The 18,183-nt window shown below is 55.9% G+C and overlaps 2 protein-coding genes across 2 annotated transcripts in view; one reads left to right on the top strand and one right to left on the bottom strand.

Moving 5' to 3' along the window:
* The first annotated feature begins 2,064 nt into the window (after positions 1-2,064).
* Positions 2,065-11,941, top strand: FBXW5 (F-box and WD repeat domain containing 5). The gene is made up of 8 exons (XM_010007879.1): positions 2,065-2,089; positions 2,892-3,049; positions 4,426-4,600; positions 5,495-5,643; positions 6,875-7,355; positions 9,904-10,051; positions 10,632-10,844; positions 11,292-11,941. Exons 1-8 carry the CDS (start codon positions 2,065-2,067, stop codon positions 11,536-11,538), a joined length of 1,596 nt encoding a protein of 531 aa, XP_010006181.1. The 3' UTR covers positions 11,539-11,941.
* A 5,764-nt stretch (positions 11,942-17,705) lies between these two features.
* Positions 17,706-18,183, bottom strand: part of TRAF2 (TNF receptor-associated factor 2) — an 18,711-nt gene continuing 18,233 nt past the window's right edge. Inside the window, exon 9 of the mRNA XM_010007870.1 lies at positions 17,706-17,924. Within this exon, the coding sequence (XP_010006172.1) occupies positions 17,706-17,924 (219 nt within the window). The remainder of the gene's footprint in view (positions 17,925-18,183) is intronic.

The raw sequence follows: 18,183 nt of genomic DNA, 5'->3' as shown, positions 1-18,183 counted from the left end.
GCCTCGCAGGGCTGGGGGCTGCTTGGTTCCAGGGCTTCCAGCTCACAGAGAGGCTGCTCCTCGGGTGAACCTCCCTGCGGTGGTCCCAGGAGGAAGAATCCTTTCCCCTTCTGCCCGCTACCTTCTGGAGCCACTGAACTGTATCAGGTCATGGGCTCTCAGGCTTGTCTTGGCACATGAAGGACCCTGGAACGTTCCAAGGCCTTGAGAAAGGGACATCAAATAGTTAGAAAAGCTTTGACTCCCTCGTTCTTTCAGACAGGTGGTTTCTGAGCTCTCTCCAGGCAGGTGCTCTCTGGCAGCTGCTGAGGGAGATCCCGAGGAGACGCAGTGAGTCACTGCAACCCAGTGGGATGCCTTGGTAATCACTGCTGGCTTTTCCTGGTCAGGACCTCACAGCAAGCCTCTGCTTCGGGCTGTGGCCCTTTCCCATCCAAACTAGGAAGAGCTGCAGGTGCCCATTAGCTGGTCAGATGCTCATTAGCTGTCCACACCTCGAGCACTGTGTGCAGTTCTGGGCCCCTCACTACCAGAAGGATTTCAAGTTGCTGGAGTGTGTCTAGAGGTGAAAGGTCCCAGCTGGTGAAAGGTCTGGAGAACAAGTCCTGTGAGGAGAGGCTGAGGGAACTGGGACTGTTTAGTTTGAAGAACAGAAGGCTGAGGGGAGACCTCATTGCTCTCTACAGTGACCTGAAAGGAGGTTGCAGGGAGGTGGGAGTTGGGCTCTTTTCTCAAGTGAATAATGACAGGATGAGAGGAAATGGCCTGAAGTTGCACCAGGGAAGGTTTAGACTGGGTATTAGGAAGAATTTATGTACTGAAAGAGTGGTTGGATAGTGGAACAGCTGCCCAGGGAGGTGGTGGAGTCACCATCCCTGGAAGCGTTTAAAAGAGATAGGGATGTGGTGCTTGGGGACATGATTTAAGCGCTGAACAGGTAGATTAGATTATGGTATGGGGGTTTAGGTTATGGTTGGATTTGATGATCTTCAGGGTCATTTCCAACCAGGATGATTCTGTGAAATTGGATCTCTCTGTATGTCACGGGCAGCAGCCACAGCCCAGCTGGGGCAGGAGGATGTGAGGGCAGGGGTGTGGGGTGGGTGTGTGGCACTTTGTACAGTGGGCAGATGCTAAGGCTGTAGCTGAGCCGTTTTGTGAGGGCAGGTCAGGGTTGATCTTGGCTTTGGCTTGCAGTAGGAAAATGAGCCATTATCCAAGCCTGGCAGAGCCTTCCCTGGGCAGAGCTGCCAGCAGCCTTGGTGGCAGCAGTTGTAGTGCCACAGCTCTGTGCCCTGCTGAGTGTCAGGTGCTTGAAGCAGCTTGGGGTAGACTGGAAGGGTAACCCTAGACACCAGGTAGGACAGGCCTTGGGGACTTGCTGACAGGAGCTCCTGCTGCCACAGACCCCCAGTGGGTCTCTTGGAGGCCAAAGAGCCATCCCCAGCTTGTTGCAGAGGCCCAGGAGGGCTCTGCTCTGTCCTCCACCCTGAGGAATTGCACAGGGCTCCCAGTAGAGGAAATTGGCTTCTTGACCTCGAGTTGCAGCTGCCACAGGAGGATGGAAAGAACCACCAAGGATCAGCAGCAGGAGCTTGTGTCCCTGCAGTGGGAACCCCGGTGTGAAAGGAAAGGGAGATGGGACGTGGATGGGACTACTCAGGCTGTGTGACCTCACTTGTGCAGTGCCTGGGAGCTCCACGGGGTTGAGGACATTGTCTAGATTTTATGAGGCTCTTTGACCAGACTCTGTCACTTCCAACCTTTGGGGATGAGGAACCTGCCAGCCCTGTTTTTCAGCACTCACAGCGACTGAGCAGGATTGGGGCACCTTGTGGGCTGAGCTTCTGGATCTGTGTGGCAGCTCCGTGGGGCAGGAGGTGGCCAGCAGCCTGGGGGGGCTGAAGCAGGAGTCTGGTGCAATTCCTGGGTAGCCCTGAGCTTTAAGGAATGGTGGTGTCCAGTGGGGCTCGTAAGAAGAGATGTTGGGATTGCTTGGCTGGATGGGATTTATCCAGGTTGCTTCCCAGATGGACAAGCTGGAACAGGGAGTGTTGGAGGGGGATGAAGTGCCCTGATGGCAAGGAATGTAGGGGTGTCCTGGCAGGGAGCTAATCCCTCTGGTGGGGAAGTGCCTCCTGGGCTGGAACCAATTCCACAAAACCCTTCAGTCCTGTTCATGTAACTAGGGAAATTGGCCCATATCCATGTCTAATCCTCTTTGTATCCTTGGGATTTGCTGCTGCAAAGAGGTTTGTCAGCTGCCTCACTGGACACTTCATTAAAAATCCTCTATTTGTCTTTTATTGGCCATCAGTGGGACTTCTGGAAGTGTGCACCAGGCTCCTCTTCTGTCCCAGCATGCTGTGTCCAGCTCCTCTTCTCTCTTGTTTTCCCTAGTCTCTTATCTCACAGAAACTTTTTCTTCCTGGTCTTAAACCCTTTCTAGAACTTTCTGAATTCTGTGTTAGACAAGATAAAGATAATCTGAGCAGAGCTGGGTACCCTGAGGAGCAGCTCCCCACTCATCACATGATGGGTTTGTGTGTGTTGTGCTGCAGCACGTCTGCAGTTCTGCAGAGTGAGGCTTTTGTTGGCTGCTTGCAGCCGTGCCCTGGGTGTTTCTTGCAGTGGTTTAGAAAGTGGTGGTGTGGCCCAGAGTTGTGTTTACTGGAATAAAAGATTCTGTGTGTGTGAGCAGAGAAGCTACTGAGAAAAATGTGAAGCCCTTCTAGGCCAGGACCACAGGGACCTTGGTCCCAGCAGAGCTCCTGGCATTGCTCACAGTGTGCAACTTAATTCAAGACTTAATTCAACTGCCATGTTCAGCTCAGGACTGTCACTGCCTTGCACTTACTTTTCTGTCCCACATCCCTTTTTGTGTGCTACAGCTGCTGTCTCCTGGTATGATGAGTTCCAGAGGCTCTATGACACCATCCCTTGTGTGGAAGTGCAGGCCCTGAAAGAGCACAGTGACCAGGTTCTGCACCTCAGCTTCTCCCACTCGGGCTGTTTGTTTGCATCATGCTCCAAAGACTGCACTGTCAAGGTAAAGCAGCTGCCTTCCTGCAGGGCCCTCCCAGCTCAGGTTTGGTGGGGTTGAGCTGTGAGAGCAGCCTTCACGGAGGCTGTGAGCAGAGGGGCATAAGCAAGTGTCCCTGGACTTGGGACAGGGATCTACTTGAGAGGGTGCAAAGGAAGCTACGAGGATGATGAAGGGACTGGAACACCTGCCTTATGAGGAGAGGCTGAGACACCTGGGACTTTTCAGTCTAGAGAGGAGAAGACTGAGGGGGGATCTAATTAATGTCTATAAACACATGAGGACTGGGGATCAAGAAGGCAGGGACAACCTCTTGTCACTTGTGCCCTGTGATAGGAGGGGCAATGGATTCAAACTCAAGCACAGGAAGTTCCACCTGAACATGAGGAAGAACTACTTTCCTGTGAGGGTGACAGAGCCCTGGGCCAGGCTGCCCAGAGAGGTTGTGGAGTCTCCTTCTCTGGAGATTTTCAAGACCTGCCTGGATGCCTTTCTGAGTGATCTGCCCTAGTTTTTGGTCCTTCTCTGTCAGGGGGGTTGGACTTGTTGATCTTCAGAGGTCCCTTCCAACCCCTGACCTGTGCTTCTGTGATGGTGGGGGTTGGAAGGGACCGCTGGAGATCATCTAATCCAACCCACTACTAAAGCAGGTTCACCTAGAGCATGCTGCACAGGATGGCATCCAGGCAGGTTTTGAACCTCTCCAAAAGCCCTCTGGGCAGCCTGTTCCAGGGCTGTCACCCTCATAGTAAAGTTTTCCCTCATGTTCAGATAGAACTTCCTGTGTTCCCGTTCATGCCTGCTGCCCCTCGTCCTGTCACTGGGCACCACTTGAAAGAGTCTGGCTGGAAAAGAGACTTGGCCCTGTTCCAGCAGATGCTGAGCTGTTCTCAAATCTAAAGATTTGACTTAAAACTAAAGACTCTGGCAAATGTGGCCTTGAGGGCTGTGGGTCCCAGGTCCAGCCTGCATGAAGGCAGCCAAGGTGGCTGCCTGGCTCTGCCTGCTGTTAGTCCTGTTGGGTCTAACAACAACTGTGGAGATAAGGATCCTCTGCAGGAGCTGCAGTGTGTGAGTGGGTTGTCTTGGAAGAAATTTCTCTTGAGTATGCTGAAAAACCCAGCTGTGACAGTACCACTCACTGTCTGAACACCTTCTCTTCTGGCTGATGGGGAAGCTGGCCTGTATTTAGCCACTCACCAAAACTGTTGCCTGTTTTCTGTCCGGGGAATTGATGAGGAAATTGGGACAGACAGTCAGATAATAGGATCTTTGATAATGTATTTTTTTTCTTGTCCTGGTGAGTGCTGGTAGAACAGATAAAGCAGAACCACTCTTAGGCTTCTCAACAGCTTCCTGGCTGTTTGTCCCTCTGTCTGTAGATCTGGAGCAATGAGTTGGACATCTCCCTGCAGCACAGCTCCAACATGAGACCGTACAACTGGAGCTACACACAGTTCTCCCAGTTCAACTCTGATGACTCCCTCCTTCTGGTGTCAGGTGTCTTTGTGGGGCCTCACAACTCCTCATCAGGAGAGATTGCTGTCATCAGCATGGGTAAATACCACCCTGGCTTCTGCTGGGGCTGCCTGGGAGGTAGGAACAGGCAGGTGCTGGTTCCCTTCCCTTCGGGTGTGCCATGGCCTGTGCTCTGCTTGTCCTGCCTTCCACCCTCTGCACGAGGGGCTCCCAGTCCCTGTGCTGTAGGGCAGACCTTGTGGGTAGCTTTAACTCTGCCTCCATCACCATGTTGTCACCTAAGGGCAGTGTGACGTGTGTTTATTCTCACTTAATGTCTGTTCTAAGTGGCAATCTGGGGAGGCAGGTGGTTACCCATGCTACCAGTGTCCTGAACCTGCTGCTCCTGTCTGAGGTGGTGCTGGTCCCACCCTGAGGCCCTGTGAGGTGCATTCACCCAGGTCTGCTACAGTGGTTTGTTACAGGTCTGCTACCCTCTTCTGCTGCAGTGCTGTCAGTCTGGCTTATTCCAACTTTCCCCATCTCTTGCCATCTCTGTGCCATGTCTCTCTGTGCCAAACATCAGGAGTGCTGTGGTGTGCAGCCCTGTCGCTCAGAAGGGCCCTGGGGCAGGTGGGGAGGTTCTGTACACACTTGACTTGCCCTCGTCCTTGGGGTCTCTGCTGTGGGCCATGCTCAGAAGGACCGTGCTACCCAATTGCTCTTGGGCTTGGCTCCATCTGGCTGCCCTTTCATTTTGGTTTCTCCTGTGTGTTCTCTACTCACACGTCTCTGCAGAAGGGAGAAATAATTTTATCTCCACAGCAGCAACTGGTGCTGGCTTGGGCGGCACCACTCGGCCTGCGGTGGATGTGCTGCATTCGGGCCTCCTGCAGAGACCCAAGTCCACTTTCCATGCCTTCTGCCACCGTTTCTCCAGAGCCCTTGCTGGGAGCCATCACCTTACTCTTTGTGTTTCTTCTCCCCTTCCAGAGAACTTCACACTGCTTTCCAGAGTGAGGAACAAGCCCTATGATGTGTTTGGCTGCTGGCTGAATGAAACCAACTTGATCTCTGGCAACCTGCATCGGATTGGGCGCATCACCTCCTGTTCTGTGCTGTGGCTCAACAACGCTTTCCAGGTGAGGAGCCTGTTCTGGCTCCACGGGCAGCCCAGCTTCCTGCTGGGGGAGGAAACACCACGGAGGAGGCATGAGCAGGGAAGAGCAGCCCTGTCCTCCCTGTTTGTCTCCTCTGACTTGTCCTCGGGATCTTGATCTTGAGGCAACCCTTGGATGAGTTTTCTCCACCCTTATGTTGTGGTACCCATTGCAATATTCCAGCACTACCCTTGGACTCCATTAACTCTTGCCCCATTAATTGGGATTAGGACTTGACTGCAGTGCCTCAGTGCACGGGTTGCTCAACAGGAGGGTGGCTGAGCTGCAGTGGGGCTGCTGAGGTCCTGGGCAGTGTGGAGCTGGGCCTGGGACAGCTGCATCCTGGTTTGTGTCCAGGCAATGGCTGTTTTCCCACTTGGCAGCTCCAGGCATTGCTCCCCAGAGCTGGAGGAGCTGAGAGGCTGAGCTCAGCTCTGCCTGTCTGTGCTGACGTGCCTGGGCCACGTGCTGCCCACTGTGATGAGACTTTGAGATCAGTGTGTGCTGACTCTTCCTGCTTGTTCATTCTCTAGCTCTTGTGTTGCTCAGACCCATTCCTCTTCTGTCCCAATGTCACAGCTGCATGTCCTGGTGTTTTGTGATGTTTAACATGAATTATTAATGCTGGCCCTGAGTGGAATCCTCTCGTAGCAGAGACCCTTTCCATCCCCACACCTCTGTGCTGTGCTGACACTACAGTGTTAACTGTTTCATTTCCAAAGGCAAGGAAGGACCTTGCCCCCTTTGACTGTGATGCTGGAGTGTGGGTGTAGGCTGCCAGAAAATTTGGGCAGGAAGAGACCTGCAGTGTGTATCTGGCAGCAGAGCACCAGGCCAGTCCTGCTGGCGGCTACAGGCGAGCTCCAGCAGTGCTCCACCTCTGCCACTGGTGAGCCAGAAGGGCGGCACTGTGTGCTGTGCCCAGTGTTATCCCAGAGGCCTGTTCCTGAAATTCTTGTGAAGTTTTGAGCAGTGCCAGCAAATGACCTTAGGCAGGGGGTGGCAGCAGGGCTGCCCAGCCTCTGTGGTTCCCAGCTCCACTGCCTGAGCTCTTTGTCTCAGCTTCATGGGCTGGTTCTCATGGTCACTGCTCCATGCAGTGGTGTGAAGAGAGGTCGGTGTGTGGCTGGTGTCCTCTATGCTGGCTCCTCTTGGTTTGAGCTGTAGGACTGACCTGAGGTGGTTCCTGCTTTCTTCTCCCTTCTGCTTGCAGGGCATAGAGTCAGAGAATGTGAATGTAGTGAAGAGACTGTTCAAAATCCAGAACCTGAATGCCAGCACTATCCGGACCGTGATGGTGGCTGATTGCAGCCGGTACGATTCCCCGGACCTGCTCCTGGACTATGAGGAGCAGCTGGCTGCTTCCACCTCCTGCCCGGTCTTTGATCTTGGCAGTGACAGTGAGGAAGAGGAGGCCAAGCCCAAGCAGACTGTGGAGCCAGCAGTACAGGAGCCGCCGGCTGCAGGGGGTGTGACAGCAGAGGCTGGGCTGCAGCAGCTCTTTGATGATATCATGGAGGGCCGTGTCAGGCCTGCCATGACCGAGACAGAGCTGGAGACAAAGGTGGCTGAGCTGTTTGTACGCAACAGAACTAAACCGCCCGAGCTGAACCTGCTCTCCACGGACAGCAACAGCAAGACAAAATACTTAATCTTCACCACAGGATGCCTCACCTACTCCCCACACCAGATAGGTAAGGCTGTGCTCTGAGCCTGGGGCTTTCCCCCCTGGAGCCTGGGCTGCAGCTCTGGCTGGATTTGTGTCTGGAAAAGCCTTGTTTGTGGAGGGTGAGGTACCATTTTGCAAGGCTGCTGGACTCTTGATGATGGAGGCTTTGGAGGTGCTCAGTCACTGAAGGGGGTTCCACCCTGCAGGCTCTTGCCTGAGGGGTGTTTTGTTGCTACCAGACTTGACATGTGGCCAAAGTTGTGGTGAGGGCTAAGCAGATCAAGAAGAAACGCCTGACTGAAGGACATCAGGCAATTGTGCACAAGCAGGTGGATGTGGAGGGCACTGATTGCCCTGATTAGGGTGTGTGGAAGGGCCTCAGTCCTGTTCTCTTGGGATGGAGAGTGCATCAGGGCAAGAACAGTGTGAGCAGCTTGGAGTTCACGTGCATGTTGCTAACACAGTGCCCCTCAGCTCTGGGACACAGCTCTGCCTGCCTCCTCCCTGCCCAGTGTGTGCTCCCCCCACATCGCTGGGCCTTAGCAGTCACTGGGACACTCCTGAGTTGGGACTGAAGAGGCTTCACAGTGGGGGAAGAGCAACCTCAGAGGGTGCTTGATGGCAGGCTGGTGCCAGGCAGCTTGCTGCCTTTTTGCTTGGTGCGTACCAGGGACTGTAGTTGGGGCACAAGGCAGGCACCGGCCTTGCTGCTGGGCTTTTTCTGGGTTGGGACTTCCCTGGCCTATCTAGGGCTGTTTTATTGTGGCACTGGGACTAGCAGAGTCTGAATGTGCAGGAAATCAGTGCTGAGTAGAAGCAGGTAGTCTGACTGCTGCTCCAAAAGCCTTCAAGCTAGCAAAGGTTCATGGAAAGGACCAGACAGATGAGAAGAAGCATGGGGATGGAAGGTGAGCTGCTGCAGGCAAGAAGAGTCTTCTGAAAAGCCAGACAGTGTTGGTTCCTTTTGCTGCTTGCACAATTACAGCCTCATATTCCTGCTACAGGCTCTCCTGGCCTTCCTGTTGGTCCTGCAGCAGTACAGCCCAGTAAGGTGGGAAAAAGGCAGTCGGCGAAGCTGTAGGCAACTTGGAGAAGAGTCACTTTGCCCACCTAAGTTAGGAACATGACCTGGGCTGAGTGTAGCTCTGCTCTGTGCTCTTGTCTGTGGCTGGGGCTGCAGACAGGCAGGTGAACCTTGGCTTTGCCCACCTGGGCAGCTCCATGGGTTGTGCAGGCAGAACAGCCTCAGGCTTGGACCTGCAGTGGTGACAGCTGAGCATGACACGGGGGCAGTGCCTGCCTTGGGACTCCCCCAACACTGGGGCTTTTGGTGCTTTTGAACCCTGATGACTCCCGGGCTGGCAGCCAGTGCCTGTGGCACAGACTGGATGCAGGGAGGGACGAACCCTGGCTTGGCTCCTCTCCCAGCCATGAGTCACTGCAGAATGTGATGTTTCCCCATGGGTTGGGGTGTGGAACCAGCCCCTGTGTGTCTGCTGCCTGCCTCTGAGGAACCAGCCCTTGGAGGTGCTGGCTGTGGTGCCAGGCTGGAGCTGCTGGTGGGAGCAGCACTCCTGGCATTCCCGCACCTGGTCTGTGGCACAGCAGTGCTCCAGTAGGGGCTTCCTGGGGGCTCTTCAGTGCTGGAGGCTTGGGTGAAACTGCTTGTGGGGCTGGAAGCTTGGTACTGCAGAGAGGAGGCAGGAGATGGTGGTGAGCCATGCCTGCTGAGGGGAGAGGGAAGGTCCTGAGCAGCGCAGGCTCAAACATGGTGATGTTGGGAAGGCACTCGGGCTCGAGGTGCAGTGTGGTGTCACCCCTGCCTTCGGAGGGCTGAAATCGGGGGTGTCTGGCACCAGTTCCTAGAGAGGTGATGGGATGGGCCATCTGTCAGCTCCTTTTGGAGGATTAACCTGGGAGGATTAAGCCTGTGGATGCCCAAGAGCTGTTGAGGCCCATAGGAGCCTTCCAGGAAGCTGCTGTGGATGGTTTGGGTTTGGGACCTCTGCCTAGAGCTGGAAGGGGAGAGGGCTAGAGTAGCATGTGTCTCCCTTAGTCAGGAAGTTCAAAAGCTGTAAAGGACTTTAGGCAGTTTGAGTTTAAACCCTTGTTCTAGGAGGTTTCTGAGGGTGAACCCCCCCCATCTACACTTGGCAGTGGTAGGGGAAGACCCTGCTGGGTTTTTTCCAGGCTGGATGTTGCAGGAAATGGGCCCAGTCCAAGGATTCATTGAGGAGAAAACCTTCCTCCAGCCAGACTGTCTCCCAAGCCAGTGCAGCTTCCTTGTGCTTCAAAGTGGGCCAGGAGTGTCTGGGGCTGGGAGCGAGGAGGGCTGTACCAGCTGGGATGGCAGCTGGGCACTGGGCATCTCCCTGGATGGGCCAGAAGTACCACTTGAAAGAGCTTGAAGGAGCTTTGCAGGGACTGCAGCCCTGTCCTGTTCCTCAGCCAACATAGCCAGTTCCCCTTTCATAGAAGCACTAAGGGAAGCCCTGTCTTGCAGCCTGGGGACTTCCAACAGTCATGCTGGCTGCACCCTGCGGAGCAACCTGATTCTGCTTTCTGTCCCCAAGGGATAAAAAGGATCCTGCCCCATCAGATGACAACTGCTGGGCCAGTGCTTGGGGAGGAGAGGCGCTCAGATGAGTTCTTTGACTCCCTGGATCATGTCATCGACATCCATGGGCACATCATTGGCATGGGCCTCTCCCCTGACCACAGGTGAGAACGGGGAATGACAGTGCTGGCCTCGGACATTGCGGGGGTGGGTGACAACTGCTGGGGAACAGCTGCTGGGGAACTCTGGGGGGCAACAGGAACAGAAATTACTGCGGAGGGTGATGCAGGGTACCTGCACAGGCCACTGTGCTCTTTCCTGTCCCATTTATGTCCGCGTATGGTGTGTGTAGGACCTGAGCATCTCCCTTGAGCTGGGCAGGAACGTTTTCCCGCCCTGTGCTGCTGAGCCTACTCAGAGTAGGAGCCTTCTGAGAGGGAAGGAGCTGCTCACAGCAACAAGTCTTGCTCCTGAGGCACACCAGCACGCTGCCATCCTTGAAGTTGGGTTTAACCGGATTAAAGAGGCTTGACGTAGCCGCAAGGACCCACCACCCCTTTTGTGGTGACCCTGTCCTTCTGAATGGAGCAAAAAGTAGTTCAGCATCATGTTCCTGTGTTTCAGCCTGAATTTTAGTGAGCAGAGAAACCACTTGGTCCCAGCCATCCTGCCCCACGCGTTTACAGCTCCCTGAGCTTCGTTGCGTGTGGCGAAGTGTGGAGTAACCCCTCTGCTCCCCCCAAGGTACCTGTACGTGAACAGCCGTGCCTGGCCCCGGGACTGCATCATCTCTGACCCGATGCAGCCTCCCCCCATTGCCGAGGAGATCGATCTGCATGTCTTCGACCTGAAGACAATGAAGGAGGTGAAAAGGGCCCTGCGTGCACACCGGGCCTACACGCCCAACGAGGAGTGCTTCTTCATCTTCCTGGATGTCAGCAGGGACTTCGTAGCGAGGTGGGTGGGTTTGGGCAGGATCCTGACCCTGGCACCTTGGGGCTGGTGCTGTGGGGTGGCTTGAGTAGGCAGGGCTGGTCCTGTGGGTTTTGAGGAGCGCAGGAAATGGGAGATGTGTAAAGAGAGAGAGTGCTGATGGAGGCTGTCTGTCCTGGTCCTGTTAGGAGACCTGTGAGGAAAGGGCAAAGCTGGAGCATGTTTGGTGGCAGGTGGGAATTGCCCATCTTGGGGGCTGCAGGCAGCAGGGGCTGTGGAGCGAGCTGAAGGGTCTCTTCCCATGGCCCCTGGGTCCCCAGCCTACCTGGTGAGGGGGCTGTGGGTGGAGGCTGGGCCTCTGGCCAGGTTAGGGCATCCTCTGCCTCCACCTGCATGGAAGGAGAGAGGTTGGGAGCAGAAGGTTTGAGGGCTGCCAGGGTGTCATCCTTACTGGTGTCTTGTGCACTGCAGTGGGGCAGAGGATCGCCATGGCTACATCTGGGACCGGCACTACAATATCTGCCTGGCCAAGCTGCAGCACGACAACGTGGTGAACTCGGTGGCGTTCAGCCCAGTGGAGCAGGAGCTGCTCCTGACAGCCAGTGATGACACCACCATCAAGGTGTGGCGTTCCCCCCGCGCCGTGCGCGTCCAGCGGGCCAGGAAGCCCAAGCCCAGGAAACTGCTCTTCTCCTGGCTCATGAACCAGAAAAGCTGAACCCAGGTACACCTGCTCCTGCAGCTTCTCACTGCATCCACCTCCTCCGGAGCTTGCAGAGTTTTGAGCCCTGCGCAACAGAGACGAGCTCTGGGCACACAAATCCCATCTGCTGAGTCAGGAAGGGACCCTGGCAGCAGGAACTGCTTCCTCCTTGGAGCGTTTGCTTCCAAGTCAGAATGTAAGAGCCGAGGGTCCATTCTGGGCCCTGGTGGGCAGCAGCCCAAGCTGGTTACTGCAGGGTGGGAGCTCGTCACAGCTTCTCACGAACGCTGCTACTTGGTCACAGCTCGCTCTGGGTGAGCTCTGGTCTCTTGGGAACAGACTGAGCCTGTCTCCATCTTTGTACTGTGTGAGCCTGGGACATGGCTGGCCTTGCTGAGAGCTGCTGGCTGCAGAGCACTGGGCAGGAGGCAAGTACAGTGCTGTGCTGCCTTGCTGCAGGGCTCTTTTAATGTAGTAGTACTTTTATTGATGTTTGTTTGTCCCAAACCTCCACGGGCAACTCATCTGGCTGCTAGGTGTGCTGAGTGCCTCCTCCCACTCCTCCCACACCACATCTCCGCCCCGGAGGGCAGCAGGGACTGGGGGGCAGAGACAAGGGAGGTGGGGTTAGGGTCCTGACTGGCATTCCAGGCAGCCCGCAGGGATGCAGCCAGTGTCCTGTTGATGCCTTGTGTACCTACATGTTGGTGTCACCAACTGCGAGAGCGGAGAGGGTTGGTGGTGACACGGTGCTGGCTTTGCCTCTGTCCTCCTCTGCTACTGTAGCACTTCCAGGAGCTGTATTTATTCAAGGGGATCTGTTGTCCCTTCCCAAGGGGCAGCCATGTGGATGGCTGCTGGGGTTGGGGATCTCCTCCCTCCCATGCTACTCCAGCCATGGTACTTTAGGTTCTCTTGGTGTGTTCTCCCTGGGGAGGTGCAGGCACCCCTAGGTCACAGGGCATGCTGCCCTGCTCTGCCTGAAGTGACAGTGAATAAGCTTCCTTCCACCTGGGATGACGTGTCAGGGATTGGGTGCTCTGCTCCTCCTGGGTCCCCCTCTGAGGGTGGAGCTCACTTGAAGTGATTATGGACTCAGTGGTGTTTACTCTGTCCCTGAAGCTCTTCTCCCTCCATCAGGTACCCAAATGTAAAACTAAAATTAAGCTCCTGATCTTGACTTGGCTGGGACAGCCAGGGCCAGTGGTGAGCCCAGGAGCTGCTGTTGCTGCTGGGATCTGGGCTTCATCTGGGAGGAGCTGGTGCCTAGACAGGGGCTGGAGATGATGTTTGGAACTCCCTCAAGAGCAGCAGGGACAGTTGTTCTGTGCTAGTCACAGCCTTGGGTTGCAAATAAACCCAACAGAGGCAGCAGATACTGTCTTGATATGCACTGATGGCTTTAACAGCTCCTGTGGCCCATGGCAGGAGGGTTTGTACCCTGGTTCTGCTGTGCCTAGGCTGGTGCCCATGGCTTTATCCAAAACCCCCATACTCAGGTTTTTGTCATCATGGGCCTTCCAGAAACAAAGGAGTCCTTTGTGTGTGTGTGTGTGTGTGTGTGCACAGGATCCACATCCAGCTCTGTCCAGGCACACAGCAGAGGAACAGCCTCTACCTTTCTCCCTCCACCCCAGGAGTGTGAAATCTCTTCTCCCTTGGCTTGGGGTTGTAGTGCACAAGGCAGTGAGGGTTTATGTTTGTACCGAGTTCTGCTCTTCACTATGGCATTGAATAAATATTCTGCTAAAGCATCTCTGCAATGTGAGTTTGTTTTTGAGTGCTCCTTCTGGTGAAGCAGAACTGAGGCCAGGAGCGTCCCACTGCAAGGGCACTGCACAAGCCTGTGCTGAGCAACAAGAGAAGTGAGGCAGAGAATTGCCCAATTCCTCTTTGCCCTCGGGGAGGAGGATGGGGCACCCCTAGGGAAGTGGAGCAGCAGCTCATGGCAACCTTGGGACAGCTCTGCCAAGGCTGCAGCATCCTAGCTTCTGTGTCCCTCCTTAGTTTCTAGTTTTAAGAACTCACACTGACCAGTTAAGTGGGTACCCTGTGCGGCTGTAGGAATTCCTGTGCAGCAGTAGCCTCCTGAGCTGCAACTCCTGTGTCCCTGTACAGCTTTTTGCAGCAGCTGCTTCCCCAAGGGAGGGGACAGGCCCCCTCCTGGGCACCCTTCGTTTTTGGCTGTTTTACAGCTGTGCATGTGGAGGCAGCTGTGCTGGTGCTCCCCAGCATGGGTTTAGTCCCCAGCTGGTGCTGCAGCTCCGCAGGGGCAGGATGGTCCTTCCAGAAGGGGTGGGGCAGCAGCACAGGTCCTTGGCTCCCAGCCTGGCCTTGAGGAGCTTCAGCAGCTGCTTTATTATTCAGCACCGGGACCTAGAGTTGTAACATGTTGGATTTGCTGTTCCAGTTGCTCTCCAGCTCCCCTCAGGTGCTGCAGGTAAAGCCATTCCAGCCTGTTGCCTGTTCCCTGTGGACCCTGTGAAGTTCCAGTGGCAAGGAGGGGCCCCTCAAGCAGCCACAGTGCAGACCCCCCCAGCACAGAAATAAACCCCGAGGTGATCCTACCCTGGTTCTTCTTCCTCCCAGTGTGGGGCTGGAGTCCCAGCAGCCCATGGATTGCACAACACTGATGCTCTTCCAATGGCTTTTATTAAAGGCTTTGACCATACTACATTCTTGAGGAAAAAAAGACACATTTCACAGTGGCAGGCTGAGATAGGTGTTCTCCAATAGCTGTGGCTGAAGGGGAAAAGAGGGGAAAAAAATAACCTCCAAAACACACAAAAAAAATCTAGTGGTAGCTTGTGCCAAGTGTCCATGTGCCAGCCAAGCTGGTGTTGCACCCCACCCCCCTGGGGCTGGCAGCTGCCAGGGACATGATACAGGCAATGCTGCACGATCTGGAGCTGGTAAAAACATGGGAAAAAGGACCAGGCAGCTTTTTCAGCACCAGATCTGCCTTCCTCAGCCACGTGGTTGTCACAGGGACCTGCTTGCCATGTCATAACCACGGCCACCAGTGCCCCTCTGCAGCAGCAGCAGCACAGCCCCTTGTCCCCAGCCTATGCTCTGCCCACAGCACGGCCTCTCCCAGGAGGACCAGGACCCCTGAACGCAGCCCAGGCCCCCTCCCCAGCTGAGCCAGCCCCTCCCCCGGCACGTCTTGGCCAGAAAGACCCTGCCCCACTGCAGGCAGTTGGTGTCCAGCACCCCGGAGCAAAGACCCTCACAGAACACAGACCAAGCCCCTCCCTCCATACAATACACCTAATTCTCAGCCTTTAAATGAGCAGGGTGGATTTTTCTCCCCCCTTTCCTGGCCTTTCCCAGCCCCTGCAGGGCTGGAGCCTCCCTTGGGCCTGGTCATGGGGAGCTGCTGCTGCAGGGCTGGGACTTCGTTGGGCTTCTGTTGCTTCCTAAGGCAACAGGGTAAGAAGCACAACCCATGGCTCGATCCATCCTTTGGTACAGGCTGGAAGGGACTTTGCATAAAGAAGGGTCCTGCACTTCCAGCGGGAGCCAAGGGGCCTTGGGGGCAGTGGCCTGGCAGGGTGCAGGCAGCGTGGGGCACACACCCCTGCCTGTACAACTGCCCTTGGCTTGCCACAGTCTTGCCAAGGTGCCCAGCCCCCCCAGCTCACCCCCGGCTCCATGCCAGCCCAGCCTGCCTCCCCTTGCTCCTGCTTGAATAGCAGGGTCTGCTCCAGCTTCTGTACACACCAGTCATGATAAAATCTGCAGGGAGACTTCAGAGGGGGCTTGGTGGTTGTCCACAGGTAGGACAGCCAGCTCAGCACCTTGGGGTGTAGAAAGTTCAGCTTGGGTCAGGTTCCAGCTCAGCTTCCTCCCAGCCTGGAGAAGGACAGCAGGCATCCCTCTGGCAGCAGCAGGGACACCCCTAAACAATCCAGGAGCAGTGTCACCGTGCAGGGAGCTAGAGCTCTCTGGGTCCCAGCTCAGTGTCCCAAGCCCTGCCAGGGCAGCCGTGGTGGAGCAGGGATGGGAGCAGAGCACAGTGGGCCCTCTGGGCAGTGGGCAGGGAGCTGCTGGCAGAGAGGCTCAGGCCTTCCTCCACTGCAGCCTCATGTCCCCTAGGCCCCCCCCAACAGCAGCCACCACTTCCACCAAGGGCGACCCATGGTGGCTGTGAGCAAGAGCACGGTGACCACTCCCCAGCCTCACTGCCCACCCTCCTGGCCGGAGGAACAGCACAGGGGCTGGACAAGGCCCTGGACCATTACTGCAAGGTGGGGGCAGCAGCTGCCTCCTGTGACCAACAAAAACTCCCCTGGGACACATTTGGACACTGATATGGCACAAGGAAGGAAGTGAAGCCTTGACAGCCCAGCCTGGCTCCCTCCCAACCTAAAGTTACTCATGGCCACGACAAAACCACTCCCAGGGACCAGCCAGCCACAATGCAGGGATGTTACTGTAGCAGTTTCTCCACCAACACAGAGACCTTCTCATGGGTGCTGAAGACTTGCTGCCCCAAAGGCAGTGATGCCAGGAGCCCAGGGACAGAGAGGGGACAAGCTTCATGTGCAGACTTCTGCAGCAGGTGGTAGGATCACCAGGTCCTACCCAGGTGGCTGCAGGCTCACTTAGGGGTGAGCTGAGAGTGCTCCAGTGTGCAAAAACACAAGGAAGGAAGTGAAGCCTTGACAGCCCAGCCTGGCTCCCTCCCAACCTAAAGTTACTCATGGCCACGACAAAACCACTCCCAGGGACCAGCCAGCCACAATGCAGGGATGTTACTGTAGCAGTTTCTCCACCAACACAGAGACCTTCTCATGGGTGCTGAAGACTTGCTGCCCCAAAGGCAGTGATGCCAGGAGCCCAGGGACAGAGAGGGGACAAGCTTCATGTGCAGACTTCTGCAGCAGGTGGTAGGATCACCAGGTCCTACCCAGGTGGCTGCAGGCTCACTTAGGGGTGAGCTGAGAGTGCTCCAGTGTGCAAAAACCAGGAACCAGCAGGCATCAGTTCCTGAAGGGAAGGATGGGGAAAAGCTGTTGCTAGTGGGCAAGGCAGACCCTTGGCGAGGGCAGGAGCTGGCCTGTGCCACCCACCACACAGGCAGATGCAGAGACTGGCTGCAGCCATGGTGCTGAGGGTGCTCGTGCAGATGGACAGTGGCAGCAGAGCCACAGCCCCACATGCTTGGCAGCTGGAATGGGCCCTGGAGCACCTGCCCTGCCACAGCTACCCTGCCATGGGGATGGGAACTCAGGACCATCCACATGAGTGCAGCCAGCTTCCAGCACTGCCACCATCCTCCCTCTTGGGCACAAGCAGAGAAGGACAGGGTCTGGCTCAACACCCAGCTGGGGCACTCAGGTTCAGGGGACTAATGTCCAGCACCAAGCCTTGTATCACCCCTCTCACAGGACAGGACGGGTTGTCCCCAGGCCAGATTCACTTCTCTCACACCATGAGCACCCCTGGTGCTGCCCCAGGCTCCTCCCGCAGCGCAGCAGGCACTGCCTGCCCTGCCCCATGCTCCCAGCTCAGAGCACAAACCATCCATCAAACCCAGAGTGAGGGCCAGATGCCGGGCACTGCTCCCTGCTGGCCACACAGCACGGCTCAGCACTGGCTCTGCAGGCACTGATGGCATCCCAATAGCTGCAGAAAGTTGGCACCTCTCTCATCCAAGTCTGCCATGCACCCTTCCTCTCCATCAAGGCACAGACCAGGCAGGGCAAGGCACCTGCAGCACACAAAACTTCCAGGAACACCAAGATCTCTGAAGAAAGTCCTGGATGGCTGAGCCGAACATCCACGCGAGGTGGTGCTTGGACAGGCCAAATCCTTGTTTTACTACAGAGCGCTGAGGCCGTGCACTAAACTGGTAGAGCAAGAGCTGCACTGGTTTCCACTGGGAGCCCACACAGCAGCAGTTCAGACACCCAAGTCCCTGCAGTTCCTCTTGTACCCCGCAGATTGTGAACGTCAACCCAAACCTCTTCTCAGGGAATGTCTCTCTGACACCAGGGAAGAGGGTTCCACCAGACACCTTGTTTCCACTCAGAGCGAAGGTCCCTTTCTGGGAAGGGCTCTTACCCTTCCGCTTTTTACCCCCTCCTCACTCCAAGACCTGCCTGACGCGCAGCACAAGAGGAGGATGCCCCTCTCGGGGCTGGCTCTGCCTTCACTGCTCCCGGAGGTGGGGAGGGTTAGAGGCCTGTGAGATCAACGATGGCTTTAATAAAGATGGCGTCATCACGCACATAGGAGTTCTTGGCTTCCATCACAGAGACGGGGCAGAACAGGGGGCAGCCACTGGCAATGTTCATTTCTGTGATGGGTCGCTGGAAGGAGGACGACGTCACGTCGGGTCGGAAGGCATCGATGATGTGCTCCCGGTTGTTCTGATCCAGAAGCATCAGGGTTACCTGTGAGGAAACATGAAAATACTGGGGCTGAGTAAAAAGCACCTGGAAACACAGCCCAGTGACCTGCTCACACGAAGCCTGTGAAACTTGCAGGTGCCAATGTGACCACAGCCACGTCACACACCTATAAAGCTGAGAAATGTGTGCGAGAAGGTCCAGCAGAGAACGTCATTGCAGCGACATTCAGCAGAAACCTCCCACATCCTGCCATGTCACTGGAAACTTCTGGGTGGCAGCACCAGGGCTGCTCGACTGACTC

Source organism: Chaetura pelagica, unplaced genomic scaffold (genome assembly GCF_000747805.2).
Source record: "Chaetura pelagica isolate M959 unplaced genomic scaffold, ChaPel_1.0 scaffold252, whole genome shotgun sequence".
Taxonomy (NCBI): domain Eukaryota; kingdom Metazoa; phylum Chordata; class Aves; order Apodiformes; family Apodidae; genus Chaetura; species Chaetura pelagica.
The sequence above is the reverse complement of the archived record's forward strand: the minus strand, read 5'-3'. Positions and strand labels throughout refer to the sequence as shown.

Bases quoted from the DNA above. Each gene is read 5' to 3' on its own strand.
- FBXW5 (XM_010007879.1), top strand. From the start codon at position 2,065: ATGAAGTGCCCTGATGGCAAGGAAT. The intron at 2,090-2,891 runs GTAGGGGTGTCC...TGTGTGCTACAG, and splicing joins GTGCCCTGATGGCAAGGAAT to CTGCTGTCTCCTGGTATGAT. The intron at 10,845-11,291 runs GTGGGTGGGTTT...TGTGCACTGCAG, and splicing joins AGCAGGGACTTCGTAGCGAG to TGGGGCAGAGGATCGCCATG.